Genomic DNA, 21,902 nt, shown 5'->3' with positions numbered 1-21,902 from the left:
AGGCAACCTGATTTCCAAATCTGAATTTTGTTTTAACTGCTCTGCATCTATTTTTCTCTGTATTTTTCTGTAAATTTATTAAAAATGTGCCACCTTTCCAAGCTTATTATTTTCATATATACACTATTTCTAATCAGAAAACCATTGAGTTAATGCTGACTCAGCAATGTGAGAGGGCAGGGTGTAACTGCCCCTGTAGGTTTCTGAGACTGTGACTCAATGGGAGTAGAAAGCACTGTCACTCTACCTGTTCGCTCATTTATTGTATTGCTTGGAAACATATCACCTCTTTTCTCATAGGATCTATCCTGAGAAATCTTTTTTTTGTGTGTGTGCAAGTAGTTAAACAACAAATATTTGTATCTTTATAAATTATTAATTATAATACTTAAACTGATGAAAATAAATGCTGCGTTGTTCAGGAAGTGATAATGTACATGGCCTTTGATTTCAAAAATTTAAACTGCCCTTAGATTCCTTAAAGGAGCCCTGGAGATGCTGTCAGGTGGTAATCATTGGACGCTAACTAGAATCTTGGCGGTTCAAATCCATTAGCTGCTCTGTGCAAGAAATAGGAGGTTTTTTGTTCCTGTAGAGATTTACAGTCTTAGAAAGGTTACTGTGAGTTAGTAATGACATTTTTTTATGTCGCTATTCTCCTCTGACTACTTAGTACCTGCATATTGTACAGATATTTTATACATTTATAAATAGCATACCTATGTTGTTGTCAGGGGCCATTTAAATCTGTAAGTAGTCATGTAGTCAGTCTTTAAGTTAAAGGAGTAGCTTGATTTCAAGAAAAATATTGATAAACTTAATTTGGGGCCTTCAGTTTGAAATAATTTTATGAAATTTAAGAATGAAGAATACAGATATCACATCGATTTTACTTCGTTTTAAAAAATATTCATAAACTTAGTTTATGCTACTTTTTTGCATGATATTTAGCATAACTTTGAATTCAGTAAAGCTATGGTGATTTTAATCTTATTTTAATTCAAGTCACAATTCCCTCTGACTTCTTTGAAAGTGGACAAATAGCACAGACATTTCACTTACATACAAGATGCTTGGCTTAAGTTGGTTTATGAGGTACCTGCAGTGGCTCCAAAGCATATTTTTCTAATTTTAATTTTGGAGAGAGAAGTATCTATTGGTGTAGGAATGACGTTAAGACAGTCTATTTTTCCCCATTGTGCAATAATGGCATCACTAATTGTAATTCTGGCTAAAACCCAAAAACCAAACTTACTGCCATCGAGTCAATTCCGACTCCTAGTGACCCTATGGGACATGGTAGAACTGCCCTGTGGGTTTCCCGAGACTACGTCGCTTTACAGAAGCCGGAAGCCACCTCTGTTTCCTGGGAAGGAACTTGTGGTTCTGTACTACTGCCTTTGCAGTTAGCAGTGAAGAACCCACTAGGCTAACAAGGTGCCTGTTATAGCTTTGAGGGTAAAGAAGACATACTACTTTATGGGGTATTTTGTTGTCTGACAGAGTTTCTGGAAGATAACGTGTTGACGGTTTTATGGCACTTCTGTGTCTCCTGCTTTGACTGGTAATCCAGTCAGAGCATTACTAGGTTGAAAGAAGAACATGATTTGGTTACTCAAAGGATCAATTAATAATGCATACTTCATTTGATACATTTATGTATAACATACCCTGATTCATTTAGTAGCCCTTCAGATTAGTTTTCGAGGTCATCGAGAGCTTTGCTTTTAGAGTTGAGAAGCCATAAATCAATATATTCAATGTAACCCCCAAATACATACCCACTGCTGTTGCAGTGATTCTGAAAAGCCCAGTACTACCAAGTAGAACTGCTGTGTTAGTCTGGGTAGACTAGAGAAACAAATTCATAGACACATATGTGTATAAGAAAGAGGTTTATATACAAGAGCATTTGAATATTGAGAAAACATCTCAGACAAGTCCGGATCAAGTCCATAAGTTTAGTATTAGCCTTTACGTCCAATACCAATCTATAAAGTTCTCTTCTGACCCAGGAAACACATGAAATGATGCCAAATGCAGTAAGATCACAGGCCAGTGGGTAGAAAGTCTTTGGATCCAGTGGTGGTGTAAGCATCTCAGTGCTGGTAGGGGTCTCCATGTGGCTTCTCCAGCATCCAGGACTGCATCAGGGTAGGTCCATGTGTCTTCTCCTCAGAGATGTCTCTCAGGGAGTTAGCCTTTTCAGTAGAGATTCTCCAAGGGAGTGAGCTGAGAGAGGTGTCTTCTGCCTCCAAGAAGGAAATATAGGAATTCCCCAAATCTTCAAGGGAAGGCCATGCCCACACGGAGGTCTTATTTGCTATGACCCGATAGACAGGCTAGACTCCAACCTTCACTCTTAATACTTTCAAGTCCCAAATTGACACCAGATTATATAACTACCAATACTGCCCATAGGGTTTTCTTGGCTGTAATATTTTAGAAGCAGATTATGAATTGGCCATTCTTTTCCAGGGTTGGTTTGAATAGCCACCCTTTCGGCTACTAATCAAGTTCAACCAATTGTACCATCTAGGAATCACCCAATATTTAATATAATAGTACAAAAAAGAATCACTGTTTTCTATAGTTTAGAGTTTATGATTTTTGAATTATAGATTAATACAAAATAAGGTAGTATACCCCTCTTGATAGCAGTTCTATTCCAAAGGTAGTAAATTTTTTTTTTTTTTTGGTGGCCCGTACGGGGAACGAACCCGCAAAGGTAGTAAATTTTAAAGTGACAAATGGATATAAGTTAAGCAGGCTTAATTTATATTAGAAATCCTTATCTGAGTTTTTTAAAATGAGTTTTCAAAAAGTAAATATTGTATTTAGAGGGCTGAAAACAAGTTGGACATGATTTTTCTTTAAAAAATACACAGATGTGCAAGTTTGTCTTTGGCATGCACCTCTGCTTTGTCATAACGGTCTCATTAGGAAAGAAGTCGGAATTTGGGGAATTTATGAGTTCTTTCCTGTTTTTAAAATCAATTTTATTTAATTTAGGTTCCAATTATTGCACTTACTGCTACTGCAAGTTCTTCAATCCAGGAAGATATTGTTCATTGTTTAAAACTGAAGAATCCTCAGATTACATGTACCGGTTTTGATCGACCAAACTTGTACTTGGAAGTTGGACGAAAAACAGGAAATATCCTTCAGGATCTGAAACAATTCCTTATAAAATCAGCAAGGTAAGGACTCAATGGTTGATGGATTTTGGTAACTCTTTCCTTTAAAAAAATTTTTTTTGATTACTCCCTTCCATGCATATTTAACACACTTCAGATTCTACCTAACTTTGAGGCAAATGTGATACATAGTTAATTCTTCTAATATTTCAATGCTCTGTACTGCTAACTTGTACAAGATATATATTGTAGTATTTGACCAATATATAAGAGCAATGAGTCTGTCATCTAAATTGTATTTATTTCACTAATTACATGACTAACACTATTAGGAAGATTTCAAAGAGTCAACTTGTGCTTGAGTCTGTATCATGTGCCACTAAGCATGCTGGGTACTTTTTAACGGCTCATAAGGCAGTATATTATTTTCAATCACGAATACTTTTTATGAGGAGCCCTGACGGTTCTGTCAGGTAAGCATTGACGCGCTAGCCGCAGAATTGGGGGTTCAAACCCGCCAGTTGCTCTGCGGGAGACAGAGGAAGCTTTCTGCACTAGAAAAGATGTGCAAACCCTAGACAGGGTCACTGAGAGTTGAGTCAGAATGGACTTGATGGCAGTGGATTAATACTTTCCTATTTGCTTCATTTTAAAGTATATTTTATGTGTGTGCTAAAAATCTTCTCTTGACCTTCTTCATTGGTCTGATCTGCTCAGTGAAAAGTTTATAATTTTTCTGTTCTAAAGTTTGTTTTAAGTCACTGAAATAGTTTCTCCTACAAGTACAAATTCAAAAATACCAAGGCAAATAAAGTTTAAAGAACATCATTGGTGGTCTTCCTTACCCCATCCTGCAACCCTTCTCCTGGAAAAGGTTGGTGAAAAGAAAAAGAGAGACTGAGTGGCAGAATTCCTGGTTATTCTTGAGGACCTTAGGTAAAAATTTAGATAAAGGATTTGCTACTGGCTTCTGTTTCCTACAAGGCTCTGGCAGTTCAAACTCACCAGTGGAATAAACTCACTCTGCAGAATAAAGATGGAACCTGCCTGCTCCTGTAAATATTCACAGTCTCTGGAACCCTAAGGAGGTGATGGTAGTGATTTAAATTTTGGGGCTTGATTGTTCCACATTCAGAATGAAAAAAGACGTATTGGTACAGTCTGAGGCTTCTGCTGCTCTAGCAGTCTCTCTGAAGTGAGTTCGCATTGTGCTTCCCTTCCCTTCCCTTCCATACTAAAGAAAAGCTCTCCACTCGTCTGGCCTAGACTCTTACAAGACCAGAAAGCCTCATCTCGGTCCTGTGGGGCAGCTAGTGGTTTTGAACTGCCGACCTTGCAGTTGGCAGCCCAGCTCGTGTCCCATTATGCTTCAGGGTTCCTTCATATTAAATAGGTCAGTATAAATGAGTGTATTTATGTAAGGGACTATGTTCAACATTGAGGTAAATGTTACATGGCAATCGTTTCTCGTCCGTAAGTAAGCACAGGTTGCAAGCAGACTTTTTAATATGTTATTTTCTATAACCTCGTGGTTCCAATTTTACTATAAAGAACTCCTTTAATACAAAGGTAATTTAATATTGTAAGGAAGCTCATTCGCTTTTTCAGTCCACCGATATAAAAACTCAACTTTATGATCTAAAGAGCACACAAGAGTACTATAATAGATTTTTTAAAATTAAAAAATTTTATTTTTAATAATAGATTTTATGCATGCACCTATGTAAATATTAATTTTCCTCGCACGTAGATGAAAACTAATTGCTAATCTAGTCCTTTTCACTCCTTTCAATTTTTGTATCAGTGGTTTATTAGTTTTATTAAAGATTCTGATAAGATCAAGAAACTTGCCTTTGGTTTTAACTTTACTTTTAAGCAGAATGAATCATAGGTATCTAGGGCTTAAAATAATTTATTTCCATATTTGATTTTAGATTTTAATGCAGCTAAATCTCAATAATTTGTCCTCCTGACCTTCCATTTAGGGAATAGAAAGGAAAAATTAAATAAGCTAGAACCCAAGCTGATCTGAAAACTACTTACATGCTTGTTCTTGTTTTTCTTCAGTTCTGCCTGGGAATTTGAAGGCCCAACCATCATCTACTGTCCTTCCAGAAAAATGACGGAGCAAGTGACAGCTGAGCTTCGGAAGCTAGACCTGACGTGTGGAACATATCATGCAGGCATGGGTATTAAATCAAGAAAAGAAATTCATCATAGGTTCATGAGAGATGAAATTCAGGTGTGAGGACTGACTGTCATTAATCTCTATGCCCCGTAAAACAAAAACCCTCACTGCCATTGATCTGATTCATACTCATAGAGACTGAATGCAGGACTTCTGAGTCTGAAACGTTTATAGGAGCAGAGAGCCTCGTCACTCTTCTGTGGGATGGGTGGTGGACCACAGTGCCACCAGAGCATAAATGACTATTTCTCGTATTTATTATGAAGAGGAACCCTGGTGGTATAGTGGTTATACTTTGCCCTATGATCGTAAGGCCAGCAGTTCAAAACCACCAGCCGCTGTGTAGGAGAAAGACAGAGCTTTCTACTCCCATAAAAAGTTGCAGTCTTTGAAATTCAGTTCTACCCTGTCCTATAGGGTCACTATGAGTCTGCATCCACTCAATGGCAGTGAGTTTAGTTTTGAGTTTTTTACTTACCAAGTGTTTATTGAATAATTTTTTTTCATGTTGAACTTAAGCATCCCTTATGATCCAGGGAAGCACCGTATAATGTGGGGATAAGTCTGTGAGCAACTATTGTAGACTAGTATGAGTAGTAGCGTATCTATAATGCCTCAGTTCTTCCCCTGGAGGGACCCGCGCTCTGTCAAAAACAAAAGTAGTTTGTGGAATGGGGATCTTTACATTAAAACGCAATTTGGATAGCATGACCGTGTGAGTAGAAATGTAGCACGTATACAAAGCCAGTACATAATGAAGAAAAAGGAATTAAATATAGACTTCCAGGAATAAAGGACAGCATTGCAGAGGCACAAGAATGCAAGAGTGCATTTGTGTTTCAGGGGATTGTGAGTAGTTTGGAATGGTTGGCTTTAAAAGGAACGTGGAATAGGAATGACACTTAATGTGAGGCAGGAAGGATTTGTCAAACTCAGGGAAAATATTAGCTGGGTTGGCTGAACAGATTGTTGCTGTTTTTGTTGCCTTCAAATTGGTTCTGACTCATAGCAACCCTGTATATGTCAGAGTGAAACGCGGCCCAATCTTGCTCCACCTCACACTTGTTGATGGATTTAAACCCTTGAGTGCAGCTACTGTGTCATTGGCAATCTCCCTCCTTTTTGGACCCTCAGCCAATCATGATGTCGTTCTCTAGGCATTGTTCCCTGCAGATGCTATGTCCAACGTACGTCTCCCTTGCCTTGCTTCGAAGAAGCATTCTGGTTACTTGTCTTCCTAGACAAATGAATTGTTTTTTCTGGCTGTCCTGGTGTAGTCAGTATTCTTGGCCACCATGATAAGTGAAGGTCCCAGTTCTTTTTCAGTCTTCTGTTTACATTGTCCAGCTTTCCCAGGTATCGCAGACTATAGAAAATATCGTGGCGTGGGACAGGAATACCTTAGTCCTCAAAGTGACAGCTTTACTTTTTAATATTTTAGGAGGTTGTTTCCAACAGATTGGCTCAATTCAACATATAGTTTGATTTCCTTATTGCCACTTCCTTGAGCATTGATATGGATCCAAGTAAAGTAAAATCCTGACAAGTTCATTATTTTCTGTTTACCATGATGTTACTTATTGATCCAGTTATGAGGATTTTTATTAACTTTCTGTTGAGATGTCCTCCATACTGAAGGCTATAATCTTTGATCTACATCAGTAAGTACTTCAGGTTCTTACTGCTTTCAGCGAGTAAGGTTGCATCATCAGAATATTGTGGTTATTAATGAGTTTTCCAGAACAAATTATTTGAGGCCTTTAATCTTGGAAAGGGGCAGGCTGGATGGTTGTGATATACTTGTAGTTTTTTCAGAATTCAAACACTTGTAGTGTTTTAGCCTTCTCAAAATTCACTGCCATCAAGTCAATTCCAACACAGCCACCCTACAGGACAAAATCAAACTGCCCATATAGGTTTCCGAGACTGCACCTCTTAGAGAGCCTCCTTCTACTCCGGTGGAACTGCTAACTTTGCGGTTAGATTCCCAACGTGTAACCACAATGTAATCAATTTAATCTGACGGGTAAAACAAAGCACAGTCGAGTAGTTTTGGTTGAAGTTGATGTGAGGTAGCTGAGCAAGAGAGCTGGCACCTCTCATTCTCCAAGACAGTTGTGATCAAGGTCTTCCAGTTCATCGAGCTCCAAAGGTAGAAGTTTAACAAGCACCACCATCTCCTACTCTCGATTCTTGAGTAAGACGACAGCATTGTGGACACAGTGGATGCAAACATCACATGGAATCAGGAGTAGAAAAACCAAAGAAAGGAAGGGTATGAAGGTAATTGTGAAGTGCTCTAATTCAACAGGTATTAAATGAAATAGGAGAATTGAAATTCAAGATATATGAGTTTGATTAAATCAAGACCTTCACGCTGTCAGCGCTGTATCTGTATTCTAAAACCTTGACTGAGTGGAAAGATCTTCTCTTAGGTTAAGATGATCATGCATTTAGCTTGGGCATTTGCAGTTCCAATAGATCAGTTTATTCAGCCGACTCTAACACTTTTTTATCACCCAAGCCAACAACATGCTCAGTAAGGTTTGTATGTCCTCTTTATATGTACTCATGCTGTCATATCCCCTGCCGGAAAGCCGCTATTGTATATCTTTTCCTAGGATACAAGGGTGAGGACAGCTGTCTCAGCTCCCCAAATTAGAGGTTTTATCTAAGTTCTTAAGTGTTTAGATTTTTATTCTATTGTCTCAATTGCCAGATAAAATTTCCTGGCTTGTACTATTTAGTCTTAGCAATGGATGCTTGAGGCCTCTCTGACTAGTGGTGTCTTCTATTCAGATGTATTACTAATATCTCTTTAGAGTGAACCCTCCCCTAAACAAGCGAGCGAGTACAAGCTTAACCCAGTTAGATTGTGGCAGCATGTTTCATTGAATGCATCTCATTAATGCTTTCTCATGTAGCCTTAAATGTAATAATTATACCTAATTTCTGGAAGCATATTTGTGCTACAAATACTCATCTACTGTATGAAAATTAATATCAATCATTTCACCCTAGGATGCAACCAGTTCTGTTTTCTTAGCAATGCTCCTTATGTTCTCCTGTTTTTAATTATAATTTGAATGCTATCAGATTTATATCGAGAGCTCTCAACACTTTCTCAGGATTTTAAAAAGGCATTTCCGCACCGGTATGGGATGCTCTGGGCTCTTGGACTTGATCACTTGCCATTGCGTATGTAGTGAGTGCCGACTGAAAGTGAAAATGCACAGACGCAAAAGTTCACCCGTGCTCCGGGATCTTTATAGCTTCCAGTAAGAGAAGCTTCGAATCTTAATTATTTCTGTTTTGTAGTAATTTTTTTCTTTCTTAGTGTTTTAAGCCAAATCTAATCATCTTCGGATGTAGAATTTCATTTTTCATTTGTAAACATTCATATTTATTTATTTATTTATTTTTGAAGATAATTTTATTGAGGACTCTTACAGCTCTTACAACAATCCATACATCAGTTGTATCAAGCATATTTGTACATATGTTGCCATCATTTAAAAAACATTTACTTTCTATTTGAGCCCTTGGTATCAGCTCTTTTTTTCCCCTCCCTCCCACCATTGTGACCCCTTGATAAATGATAAATGATTGTTTTCATATCTCAACACCAACTGCTGTCTCCCTTCCCCCACAGCTTCTGTTGTTCCTCCCCTGGGGTGTGGAGGGTGTGTGGTTATGTGTCGATCATTGCGATTGGTACCCCTTTTCTCCCCTTCTTTCCCTACCTTCGTAGTTATTTTTAATCTCACTTTAGTTTATGTTCTTTACTATTTCATGTACCTTTTTGAGATACTGTGAATTTTCTTCCTGTCTAAAATGATGGTGCTCATAAACGAATTGGAAATTACTTTTACATATAAGAGCTTGTTATTTTGAGAATCATGATCTCATCTAAAATAATATTACATGATGGAAATTATTATTCCTGTTAGGTTACGTACTCACACTTAAGCGAGTCATACTTATTCATGCACACAGCCCAGTTGACTAGCATTATCCATCCAAGGATTCAAAGGATATTCGTTCTTACATTTATTTATTTTCCTCTCCCCTTTATCAGTACCTTAAAGTTTTTTTCTTTTTCTTCCATTCATCCTGCCTCTATCCTTATCTCTTTCTTTTTAGCTGTCTCGGGTTCAACTTAGAACATATATTTATTTTTTAATAGCACTCTAATTTTTATAATTTATGTATTTCTGTACCTTGAAACACCAAATTATTTCAGGATTCTTTGAAAGCAAAGTATCATGTTCTTACTCCTTCCCTTCTGTTTCACATTCCCAACGTTTTTAGCGTATTCCTGTGGTGGTTACCACTGAATTTTATAGTCGTTTTCTTAGACTGTAACTATTTTGGTCTCTATATTTATTAGTTTTAAGCATTATCTCATGATTTGTTACTCCCATAGATTATGGCACTTTAGCTTTCTTTTAGAGCCAGACCTGCCCCTCTCACTACTACACAGAAGTATTTCTGATCCCCTATCTCCTGGTATATTTAGTTCAGAATTTTGGCTAGATCAATTTGCATTACTTATGTCAGTTTTTTTCTGTGAGTGTTCTAAACCATGTAGTATATTCTGATTCATTTTCTTCTATCGTATATAAGCCGAGTATAAGCTGAGTCTTTCAGCATATTTTTAATGCAGTTTTTGTGGTACAATTAGGTGCCTCGGCTGATATTCAGGTCGGCTTATACTCAAGTATATACAGTATATAGTTTTTATTCTCTGTAGTTACTACTTTTTAAAATGTGTTTGTTTTTATATACTTTTTCCTAATTCTTCCCTGAGTTTTTCCCTAATCTTGTAACTCTCATCTCAGTATGTTCATGCATGTTATATATATTCTATTGGTTTCATCTTCAAAAAGATACATATATATATTAATCCTCTTCTGTGTTTCTCTCTTTAATGAGAAACTTCCATCTTTGAATAATTCTAGAAAATATTAAGACATTATGCAATCTGATTAGGGTACCTGAAAATAATACTCTAAAGCAGGGATCCCCAAACTTTTTAAACAGGGGGCTAGTTCACTGTCCCTCATACTGTTGGAGGGCCGGACTATAGTTTAAAAAAATCTGTGAACAAATTCCTATGCACACTGCACCAATCTTATTTTGAAATTAATAAACCAAAACGGGGCAAAAACACCCGGTGGGCTGGATAAATGTCCTCAGCGGGCCGCATGCATAGTTAGAGGACCCCTGCTGTAATAAAGTTTTACTTGACCTAATAATTTTCACAGCTCTTTCATGCCTTGTATTCACAGGTGCTTTGTGATGCCATCTTTACTACCTTTTTATAGGAAGTGTTCAAGACGCTTATAAACAAGTATTCTTTTCACGTGGTAGAAATGCTGGGTTTTAATTGTGCTAAATATTTGTCCAACTTTATTGTTTTTCTTTATTGTCAGTGTGTGATCGCTACCATAGCCTTTGGAATGGGCATTAATAAGGCTGACATCCGCAAAGTCATTCATTATGGGGCTCCTAAGGAAATGGAATCGTACTACCAGGAGATTGGTAGAGCTGGCCGTGATGGACTTCAAAGTTCTTGTCATGTACTGTGGGCCCCGGGGGACATGAACTTAAATAGGTAGAGACATTTTTCTAGTTTTACCTTTATAGACTTTCCATTCTTCCTTTCCTTCCCCTCTGGGCAGCGTTGAAACTATTTGAGGCAACGCCCAACATTTAAAGTACTTTGGAAAAATGCACTTAAAGCCAAGACCAAACAGAAGACACTCAAGTACATTTGTGTTAAGTGTTGCTTAGACAGAGATGTCCTGATTTCAACCCTATCCCAATTGGGTGTGTAATACAGATCCTATGGAATTTATTTGTGTCTTCAAAAAATGTTATTCAAACACCACAGCATATTTATTGACCAAAATATTAAAATGTAAAGGTACTGTTTCTTGATATATGCTATTCAGTCAGTGTTTACATTTCTAAACTTTCCCCAAAGAATTTGATTTATACCATGCTAAATAGGGCAGTTTGGCCTCCTTGAGCAACTCAAACCAGGCTCCTTTGAAGGGTTACTTGAATTTAGTTATCAAAAAGAAACCTGAAGGGACCAGATCAGGATTGTAGAGTGGATGGGGTAAGATTTCCCAATGAAATTTTCATGGGGCAGCCCTTGCTGACTTTAAAGGTTGAGCAGGTACTTTATTATGATGGAGTATAGTTCCTTTGGGCAACCTTCCTGGCCTTTTACAAAACACCCACACAAAAGGCTTTATTGACATGTGATTCACATTCCATACAATTCAGTGATTTAAACGTATTTTTAAAAGCTGCGCAGACGTCAGCACAATCAATTTTAGAACATTTTCTTCATTCTTACACTCAGTCATTCTTATACTCACTCCCCTGCCTAACCTAAGAAACTATTAACCAGTCACTATCGCTGTAGGTTTACCTGTCTTAGATTTCATATAAAGAAAAACATACAAAAGCAATCCCCAACAACAATAACAAAATAAAACACAGAAAACTCTCAATCAGAAGGAAGCAGAACATAATAAAAACTGGAACAAATTTAAAGTGGGTCAAAAGGGAGAACAGATAATAAGGTGTTAACTTTTAACTTAATTCCATCAGTATAAATCCAATGCGCTCTGTCCGATAGCAAGACTATTCACATCCCTGGTTAATGAATAGAGGGGATTCTGAAGGCTTAATCCATGTGGGTACTCTGCACAGCTTTGTGAATTACAGTGACCTTGAACAGTTCAGCCTTGGTGATGTAGTGGGTTACATGCTGGGCTTCTACTCACAAGGTCAGTAGTTCAAACCTTCCTACTGCTCTGTGGGGAAAATTGAGTTTTTCTGTCCCATAAAGATTTATAGCCTCAAACCCACAAAGGTAGTTCTCCTCTGTCCTGTAGCATGACTTGGAGCCAGAACTGTGGGGTTTCTGAGACTATCATTCTTTTTTTTTTTTGGTGATCCAAATGGGTTTTTATTAAGGAGAGAAGGTGATAGAGAAGAGAAGAGAGAGGAGAGGAGAGGAGAAAGAGGGGAGAGAGGGGGGAGGGGGAAAGAAAGGATTGAGAGAGAGAGAGAGAGACCACAGCAAAAGAGCGAGACTATCATTCTTGTGGTTTGCAGTCCAATGTGTAACCCACTACATGGACCGGGACTCAACTGTGTAAAGTCACTGTAATTCACCAAATTGTTCTTCCCTACGGTAGGAATCAGTGATGAAAAGAATAAATGTCAGTCATCAGTTTAGACATGTAATTTTATATTTCTTATTGCAAAAACAATACCATGTACAAAATCCCCGTGCCTGTTTTTGTTACCAGTAGTTATTATACTTTTTATTAAGGAAATCAATCCTGACTCATAGTGACCCTATAGGACAGGGTAGAACTGTCCCTGTGGGCTTACAGGAGTAGAAAGCCTCACCTTTTCCCACGGAGTGGCTGGTGGTTTCAAACTTCTGAGCTTGCAGTTAGTAGCCCAACAAGCAATCATAACACCACCAGGTTTACATATGTATATGTACACACATAGCTTTCATTTTCCTTTAAAGACGCAAATTTAAAATTCTTAAAATTTTTGATGAACACTGATAAGATAATTCATATTTTCTACACCAAAAGAAATAAAAGATGTAGTTATTATAGTCTAGATATATGTAGATTTCCTTGTTCTTTCTAGCTGAGAACAAGGAGATAAGCTAAACAAATAAAATAAAAGAGGAACTGCATTTTAACCCATGGACCAGGAAGAATGAGATTAGATGGCTAACCTAGAAATTAGAGCTTTTGGGAATAGATATTTACATGTGATCTGATAGTAGTTGGTAGAGTCAAATGACAAGGATGTTGTTGAATAACAGATCTTTTGTGCATTCAGACTTTTTAGATAAAGTTTAATTACTAGTTAAGAGTCATCCTAGAAAATTATGCAGGCATTTGAATCAATTGAAATGTTGGATAGTAAAAATATTGATGAGTGAGGTCCTTTTTTAATGAAGATCAGTCTTAACACCTAGGCTTTGAGGTAAGTCATGTTTTAATTTTAATACCTGAAATCCATTCACCTTGATTTCTGTTTATTCTTGAAAAGAAGACAAAGCCATTTTTAAAATCGTCATCAGCTGAGTTCTGATATTCATAGAATTTCTTCATGGAAAACTTGGCACGAACAGCTAGGATGAGCTATAGACTGTGCCAACATGTTTCTCATGGAATTAAAAAGTTTTATAAAACATGGTGGCGAATTTATCCGTTATAATGACTTGAGGAAGAACATTAATTCCGACCCTTCACCGGTTCCAGAATGTGTATATTTCTGCATGGAATCATCAGTGTTTTCTCTAAGAGTACTTAATACAAGATTGCTCAGTGAGATTTAAAAGAAACAGTTCTTGAAGCTAAAAAGTCTTTTGAAAAGGTAATAGGAACAAATGCTCATATTTAGATCACAAGTTTCTTTTAGAATTTCTTACATTGATGCCTTTAATTTCTATTTAAAAAGTAATCAAGTTTTAAGAGGGGAAATCATTCATATATAGTAGTAGGCTTTCCAGAAGCCAAAAAGCATGTAGCATGTAAATCGAACTGAAAAGAGTGTATAATAATTGTTCAGAGTCAGCTAAATAAGCCATACGTGGATTTGGGTAGAATTTTTTCAAACGCAATCTCTATATGTGTATATATAAATGCTTGCCTCAAATTGGAGTCTGTGGTGCAGTTTATCACTTAATATGGCCCTTTTTGCCTTTATTTTGTATTTCCCACTGTGACTGGTTGTGCCCATGTATGTGATGTCCTTATGGAAACCAAGAGGATCAGATAGCTGCTAACAATGTAAATAGAGGGCATGATACTTTCGCAGGGTTGGGACCATGCCAGTAAGAGGTTTGGAGCCGTCATGAGGGGGATGGACAGTTTTGTCCTGAATTTTTGCATAAACCGAGCCATCCCAGAGATAGAAATGGAGAGCCATTACCACCGAGAACAGACAGGAGTGGAGTACATCCTTTAGATGCAGGCTCCCTGGGCTGAGGCTCGTGAACCCCGGAGACAGAGGACTGTAACAGTGGAGATGGTGTGAGATGGCTCGACGTGGCAGCAGGTAAGTGGAAAGAGCAGAAGGGACAGGCTAGTGCAAGACGACGTAGCAGATGTGCTGACCCGTGGAGTGATGGATGCGTGCACTCAGGCAGGAGGCCTGCGGGCAGAATGAGATGCCTCCTAGCACTTGTCAGTGGAGCTAGGCTTACCAATCTATGGGCCTAGAGAGCTAAGTGCCTTTGGACCCAGTGTAACTGTTCCAGTGTAGTACACCTGACGCTTATTGGAGGGCCTGAGGAGCTTTGTGATACCTGCCCAAGCAAGGCAGAGACAGGAGTGAGGGACATAGAGAAGCCTACCTACAAACGTGACTGAGAAGAGGCTGTCCTGACTGGATAACCGTATTTTGAGTATTGCCAGATGCTGAATAGTAACTTACTGCCCTAATATACTCCCTCAATTGTAAGTATGATCTGTGAGTTCTTGGTAACCATCTTAGCAAACGTATCAGGCCTGGCAAAGAAGTAGAGAATGCTGTGAGAAGGACAGCTGTGTTTTGAATTGGTCAAAAGGGTGAAGAGTGAAGTTATGTGTGACCTCCTCTTCATAGGGATCTGCCTGAGTCTGTTTTCCCTTGTGAAGTTAGAGGAGGTCAGACGGCCCTGCCACAGCAGTTTTGCTGGATTACTGACTGGAACAAGGGAACTTTCTAGGGTATTTGGAGTTCTTTATCTTGATGGGAGTGGGGTTATACAAAATAAAATTTCAGTATCAAAATTGATGATACATTTTTTTCATATTGTTGCTCTGCTTTTTTAAATTGACAGGGTTCTCTTGAGTGAGATAAGAAATGAAAAGTTTCGATTATACAGATTAAAGATGATGGCAAAGATGGAAAGATACCTTCAATCCAGCAGGTGTAGACGACAGTATGTATTATTTATTATATATCATTAACATGGATTAATAAGTTATAACCCTTTAGGAAAATGCTTTGGTAAAAATTATGCGTATTTTGAAAAATCTTTTCTACTGACGTTGTAAATAATGTGCTAGACTTTCAGAGCATGAGTAAATTGAAGCCACATAATGAGGCCCCAGATGAGCCAATTACTGATGATTTTACCTGAATATTTTCAGCAATGAATTTAACACACATTTTTGTTCTTTTATTTAATTTTCAATTTTCTCTTGGGGTAGAATCATCTTGTCCCATTTTGAAGACAAAAAACTACGAAAGGCCTCTTTGGATATCATGGGAACTGAAAAATGCTGTGATAACTGCAGATCTAGGTAATGAGTCCTCTTTACAAAGAGATATTCTAAATTCTTTTTTGGATAATTTTCTAACTGAATATTTGTTGGGTGATATGTTTTCCATTTTTTAAAAAACAAAACAATTTATTTAAGTGAAATACCAAAATAATTGTAGCATATTTTGGTTTTCGAATAAGGCAGACTAACATCCAAACATAATAGTAGTAATATTAGACTAAATGGTCGGTGAATGCTAGTTAAAAACCAGATTGTCAGGAAGGATTTAAAACTATGGTGCATGGTCCCAAATATATTCTGTCCAAAAGGAAACCACTGCGAGTGTAAAGATAGAGGCTTATTAAAAAATAAAAGGCGAAAAGGGACCATTCTAGCAAACACTAGTCATAAGAAAACTGGAGTTGTTATTTTATTTTTTTGTCTTTTAAATGACCTTTTAATTGTTATTTTAATATTAGACCATCTAGTCTTCAGAGCAAAGCAAATAACCAGGGATAAAGAAAAATGTTACATGTTGATAACAGTTAAGACATAACAATCCTCAATGTGCATACAGTTAGCAAAAAACTAACATTAAAGAAGAAATAAGCAAATCAACATTTATAGTTATTAAGTGTAATGCTCTTCTCTCGATAATCAAAAAACCCGTTCCTTTCTCAGGCACCCTCTAGTCGGTACTGACTCATCACAACCCTTTCACTGCCTGGTCCCGTGCCATCCCCACGAGAGGGTCTATGTTTGAGGCCATTGTCGTAGCCAGTGTGTTAGTCCATGTTGTGAGGGTCTTCCTCTTGGGGACTACTCTCTACCAAGTGTGATGTCCTTATCCAGGGTCGGATCTCTCTTGATCACAAGTCCAAAGCACAGGAGGCGAAGTCTCACCATTTATGCTTCAAAGGAGCACTCTGGCAGTACTTGCTCCAAGGATATTTATTTGTTTTTCTGAAGATCTCGGGTGAAGATTCCTTCTTTCAAATTAATATTTTTTTTATCGTTTTATTAGGGGCTCATGCAACTCTTATCACAGTTCATACAAACATCAGTTATGTAAAGCACACCTGTACATTCATCGCCCTCATCATTCTCAAAACATTTGCTTTCCACTTAAGCTCCTGGCATCAGGTCCTCATATTTTCCCCTCTGTCCCCTTGCCCTCTCCCTCATGAACCCTTGATAATTTATAAATTATTATTTTGTCATATCTTGCGCTGTCTGATGTCTCCCTTCATCCACTTTTCTGTTGTCCGTCCCCCAGGGAGGAGGTCACGTACAGATCCTTGTAATCGGTTCCCCCTTTCCAACCCACCCTCCTTCTACCCTCCCAGTGTCGCCACTCGCACCACTGGTCCTGAAGGGATCATCTGCCCTGCATTCCCTGTGTTTCTGGTTCCTATCTGTACCAGTGTACATCCTTTGGTCTAGCCAGACTTGCAAGGTAAAATTGGGATCATGAGAGTGGGTGTGGTGAAGAAGCATTTAGGAACTAGAGGAAAGTTGTATTTTTCGTAGTTGCTACATCACATTCTGACCGACTCTTCTCCTCCCCGAGACCCTTCTGTAAGGTGGTGTCCAGTGAATAAGCAAATGTGGTGAAGAAAGCTGATGGTGCCTGGCTAACAAAAGAGATAGTGTTTGGGGTCTTAAAGGCTTGAAGGTAAACAAGCGGCCATCTAGCTGAGAAACAACAAAGCCCACATGGAAGAAGCACACCAGCCTGTACGATCACAAGGTGTTGAAGGGATCAGGTATCAGGCATCATCAGAACAAAAAATCTTACCATAGTGAATGTGGGGGAGCGCAGAGTGGAGACTCAGATTAATATTCTAAAGATCTGTGTTTCTCTTCCTTTTCATGCACAATTTTGATATTCTTTGCCAGTACCAAAATTCAAATGCATCAGTTATCTTCCACGCTGTCTTTTTCATTGACCAACTTTTGTAGGTATATGAGGTGATTGAAAATAGCATAGTGTGGGTCAGTTGTGCGTCAGTTCTCAGAGTTAAATTCCTTATAACATTTTAAAGAGGTCTTTGTAGCGCATTTGGTAAATACAATACATTCTTTAATATCTTGGTTGCTGCTTTTATTGGGTATTGATTGTGAGTCCAATTAAATTGAAACTCGTGACTACATTAATCTGTTCTCTGTTTAACAAGATGCTCCCGGGTGGTGTAGTCTGTTTTCTTTACATTGAGCTGTAATCCAGACTGAAGGCTCTAGTCTTTGATCTTCACCAGTAAGTGTTTCAAATCCTATTCACTTTCAGCAAGTGAGGTTGAGTCATCTGCATATTGAAGATTATTAATGAGTCACCCTCCAATCCTCATGCTTTGTTCTTCTTCATATATTTTAGCTTCTCATATTATTTGCTCAGCATATTGATTCCTTAAGTATTATGAATGGATACAACCCTCACATACAATGATTCCAGATTTTAAACCACATATTTTTGGTTCTCTTGGAATAACTAGCTACCTCTTGGTCTAGATATTGGTTCCACTTGACCACAATTAAGGCTCTTGAATTTCCACTCATTTTTATCCAAAATTTGTTATGAGTGACATAATTGAATGCCTTTGCATCTTTCTAGAATTCCGTGCTCCACCTAAGCTCCATCTGCCATTAGCAGTGATTCCCCTCATTGTATGTCCTTTTCTGACAGTTCTCCGTTGATGTGTTTGCTGCAGTGATTTTTAAATTATCTTCAGCCTAATTTTATTTGGATGTGAGATGAATGATATTCTTTGAAAATGTTGTATCCTGTTGGATTAACTTTCTTGGAATGGGCACAGATGTGGATGTCTGTCAGTTGGCTGACTAGGCAGTTATCTTCCAAATTTCTTGACAAGAGGCCGGTTAGCACTTCCAGCTTTGATCTGTTTGTTGAAACACATACCTTGTTGTTCTCTCAACCCGTGGCACTTTTGTTTTTTGCAAATGCAGTCAGTACAGCTTGACTCTTGATTATATGCCACCTCCTGAAATGATTGAGAGGAAACATCTGGAGACAGCCATTAATAATTAGAACATGCAATGGATGAAGTGTGAATCTAGGAAAATTGTCAAATGAAATGGAACACCTATTGATTGCTACCCTCAGGCCATTCTGAGGAGGATAAACACATGGTCTACTATGGCAGAATAACAAATTGAAGAGAAATGATGTTGCAGTCATCATCAAAAAGAACATTCCTGGTTCTCTGTTGAAGTGCCAGTATAGTGGAACGAGTGATAGAGAAGACTAGTTAATACAATGATTCTTCAAAATTTGCAGAAACCAGTAATGCCAAAGATCAGCAAATGTCAGGTTTTTTTCTCCCCCAACAGTTTTATTGGCACATAATTTACATACGATGCAATTCAGTAGGTCAATCATTCAATCATATCAAGGAGCATTGAGCAGTCACCACTACATCAATCTTAGAGCATCCCACCGCCTCCATTTGGATAAGTTGCCTGTAACACAAGTTGCGCAATCACAATCAGTTCTAGTGCTCCTTGCTGCATTCCCTATTATTCCTTATGTCTGTTATTCTCATTCCGTATCTTCTCCTCTGTGTTCCACAGCTGGGAAACCCAGCAAAACAGTAAAAAACAATAGTGTACTAAGGTAGTAAGGCTAAAATCATAATAGTGTAAAGGCATAAGTACAAATGATGTGTAAGAAGGAAAAGAGCCCATCAACATTCCAAAGGCCATGGAGGAAATTTTTGTCCTGGAACAAGTAGGAGAAACTTGTCCCCAGTACAAATACAGTTCATGTCTGTAGGAGGGGTCAACTGCCCAAGTATCAAGTTCACTCCAGCATGATCAAGATTGCAATAGTCTCTGCCTGGTTGTAATGCTGTTTGACACTCTTGATTTGGGTTAGAACGGTTTTGCCATTGGCTCAGTCTCACAAGATTCTGTGCAGATCGTTTTGGGCTCCCACTGTCTTTTATAGCCTTCTAAAAATTGAATGCTCATAACTTTAGCTCTTACACTTTTCTCTTCACCACACTTGAATATTATAATTATCATCTTTGGATCACACAAGCTGGTGTGCTTCTTCCATGTGAGCTTACTTGACTCCTTGTTTGGATGGCTGCTTGTTTAAATACAAACCTTTAAGACTCCAGACACTATTCAATTGATAGTCGGGCACCATCTGCTTTCTTCATACTTTGCTGTAGCACCCTTATCTTCAGTGATCTTTTCATGAAGGTGTGTATTGAGCTAATTGTTTTTAAGTTAATGCTAAGATTTAGTGCAAGCTCCAAACCCATGCCTGGATCTAGGCTTTTAAAAAAAATTAATTTGTTGTATCTTGGGAGTTAATACATAGGTCATATCATTCCACAATTCAGTTTGTTAAACATGATTGTACAATTGCTTCCATAATCAGTCTCCAAACATGCTTTCCCTTCCTGGACTTCTTGACATCAGCTTTTTATTTCTCCCACGCCTCTATCTCGCCCCTCCCCCGAAAGCTTTGTTATATTTTCTTTCCGTAAGATTTTTATTAACTTCTATAGTCTAAAGTTGACACACATAAAATCAAGATGCCTTAATAATTGTTGTAGCTTGAAATGGGGATGTTGGCAACAGAGGAAAGATACATCACTACCTGGAAAATAATGTGTCAGTGATAAAAACGATGCTGGAAACTTGCATGATAAAATTCTGCCAGAACAATGATTCATTGCAAATAACTTGTTTCCACCACTAATGGTGACTATCCCTGTGGACTCCATCGGCACAATTGTGAACGATACAGAAAGCATCAAAAGAAGATGGAAACAATACAGGAGACACTATACCAAAAGAACTAGTCAACATTCCAGCAGTTCTGGAGGTCGCATATGAGCAAGAACCAAAGCTTTTCAAGCTGCACTGAAAAGCCTTGGCCTAAAACAAAGCTCCAGGAATGGATAGAATACTAGCACGATGTTTCAACAAGTCGCTGAAACATCGGAAGCAATTCATCTCTGCCAAGAAATTTGGAAGATAGCTACTTGGCTTACTGACTAGAAGATAACCTTATTGGTACCTATTCCAAAGAAACTATAGAACCATATCACGGATATCGTATGGAGGCAACTAAAGTGGCAGCAGTACACGGACAGAGAGCTTCCGAGGTTCATGTCAGATTCAGAAGAGGATATGGAACTAGGGCTATTGTTGCTGATGTCAGATGGATTGTGTCTAAAAGCAGAGAATACCAGAAAGATGTATACTTGTGTTTTATTGATTATACCAAGGCATTCCACTGTGTGGATCATAACACATTTTGGATAACCTTGAGAACAAGGGGAATTCCAGAACACTTCCTTGTGTTCCTGCAGAACTTGTACTGGATCAAGAGGCACTTGTGCATACAGAACAAGGGAATAGCATGGTTTAAAATCAGGAAAGGTATGCATCAGGGTTGTATCCTTGCACCATACTTTCTCAATCTATGTGCTGAGCAAATCAGAGAAGTTGGATTATATGAAGAAGCATTCAGCCTCAGTGTTGGGGGAAGGCTTACTAAAAATCCTGTGATATACAGATAACCCAACTTTGGTTGCTGAAAGTGAAGAAGATATGAAGCACTTGCTGATGAAAATCTAGGATTATAGCCTTCAATATGGATTATGACTCTGTGTAAAGAACCCTGAAAAACCCTGAAAGTTGTACAAATAGTACATGGTAAATGGAGAAACGATTGAAGTCAGGAATTTTTTCTTGCTTGGATCCACTATCAATGCTAATCAGCTGTCAAGAGATCGAATACGTGTCTCATTAGGTAAACATACTGCACAAGACCTCTTTAGAGTATTGAGAAGTAAGAGCGTTACTTTGAGAACTAAGGTGTGCTTAACCGAAGCCATGGTATTTTTAATTGCCTTATATGCATGTGAAAATTGACCATTGAATAAGGAAGATTGAAAAAGAATAGATGTATTTGTATTGTGGTGCTGGCAAAGAATATTGAAAAGACCTTGGACATCGAAAGGACAAATAAATCTGTCCTGGAAGAAGTATGGTCATAGTGCTCCTTAGAGGCAAAGATGGTAAGGACATATTTTGACATGTCTTCTAGAGAGACCAGTTCTTAAAGAAAGATATCAGGCTTGGTAAAGTAGAGAGACAGCAAAAAAGATGTCCCTCAACAAGATGGACTGACACAGTGGCTACAACAATGGAATCAGTCATAGGAACAATTGTGAGGATGGTACTGGACCAGGCAATGTTTTGTTCTGTTGTGCACAAGGTTGCTATGAGTTG

General features: G+C 38.1%; 1 protein-coding gene across 3 annotated transcripts in view; it reads left to right on the top strand.

Annotated features, from left to right (window-relative positions):
• Nucleotides 1–21,902, top strand: part of WRN (WRN RecQ like helicase) — a 156,117-nt gene that overhangs the window by 79,822 nt on the left and 54,393 nt on the right. For all 3 annotated transcript variants that reach the window (XM_075556718.1, XM_075556716.1, XM_075556717.1), the window contains exons 18-22: nt 3,013–3,200; nt 5,205–5,379; nt 10,761–10,942; nt 15,206–15,307; nt 15,579–15,671. In XM_075556718.1, coding sequence (XP_075412833.1) covers nt 3,013–3,200; nt 5,205–5,379; nt 10,761–10,942; nt 15,206–15,307; nt 15,579–15,671 — 740 coding nt within the window. The remainder of the gene's footprint in view (nt 1–3,012; nt 3,201–5,204; nt 5,380–10,760; nt 10,943–15,205; nt 15,308–15,578; nt 15,672–21,902) is intronic.

The sequence above is a fragment of the Tenrec ecaudatus genome, chromosome 8 (assembly GCF_050624435.1).
Source record: "Tenrec ecaudatus isolate mTenEca1 chromosome 8, mTenEca1.hap1, whole genome shotgun sequence".
In the NCBI taxonomy this organism is placed as follows: Eukaryota; Metazoa; Chordata; class Mammalia; order Afrosoricida; family Tenrecidae; genus Tenrec; species Tenrec ecaudatus.
Note: the sequence above shows the minus strand (reverse complement) of the source record. Positions and strands in the feature narration are given on the sequence as shown.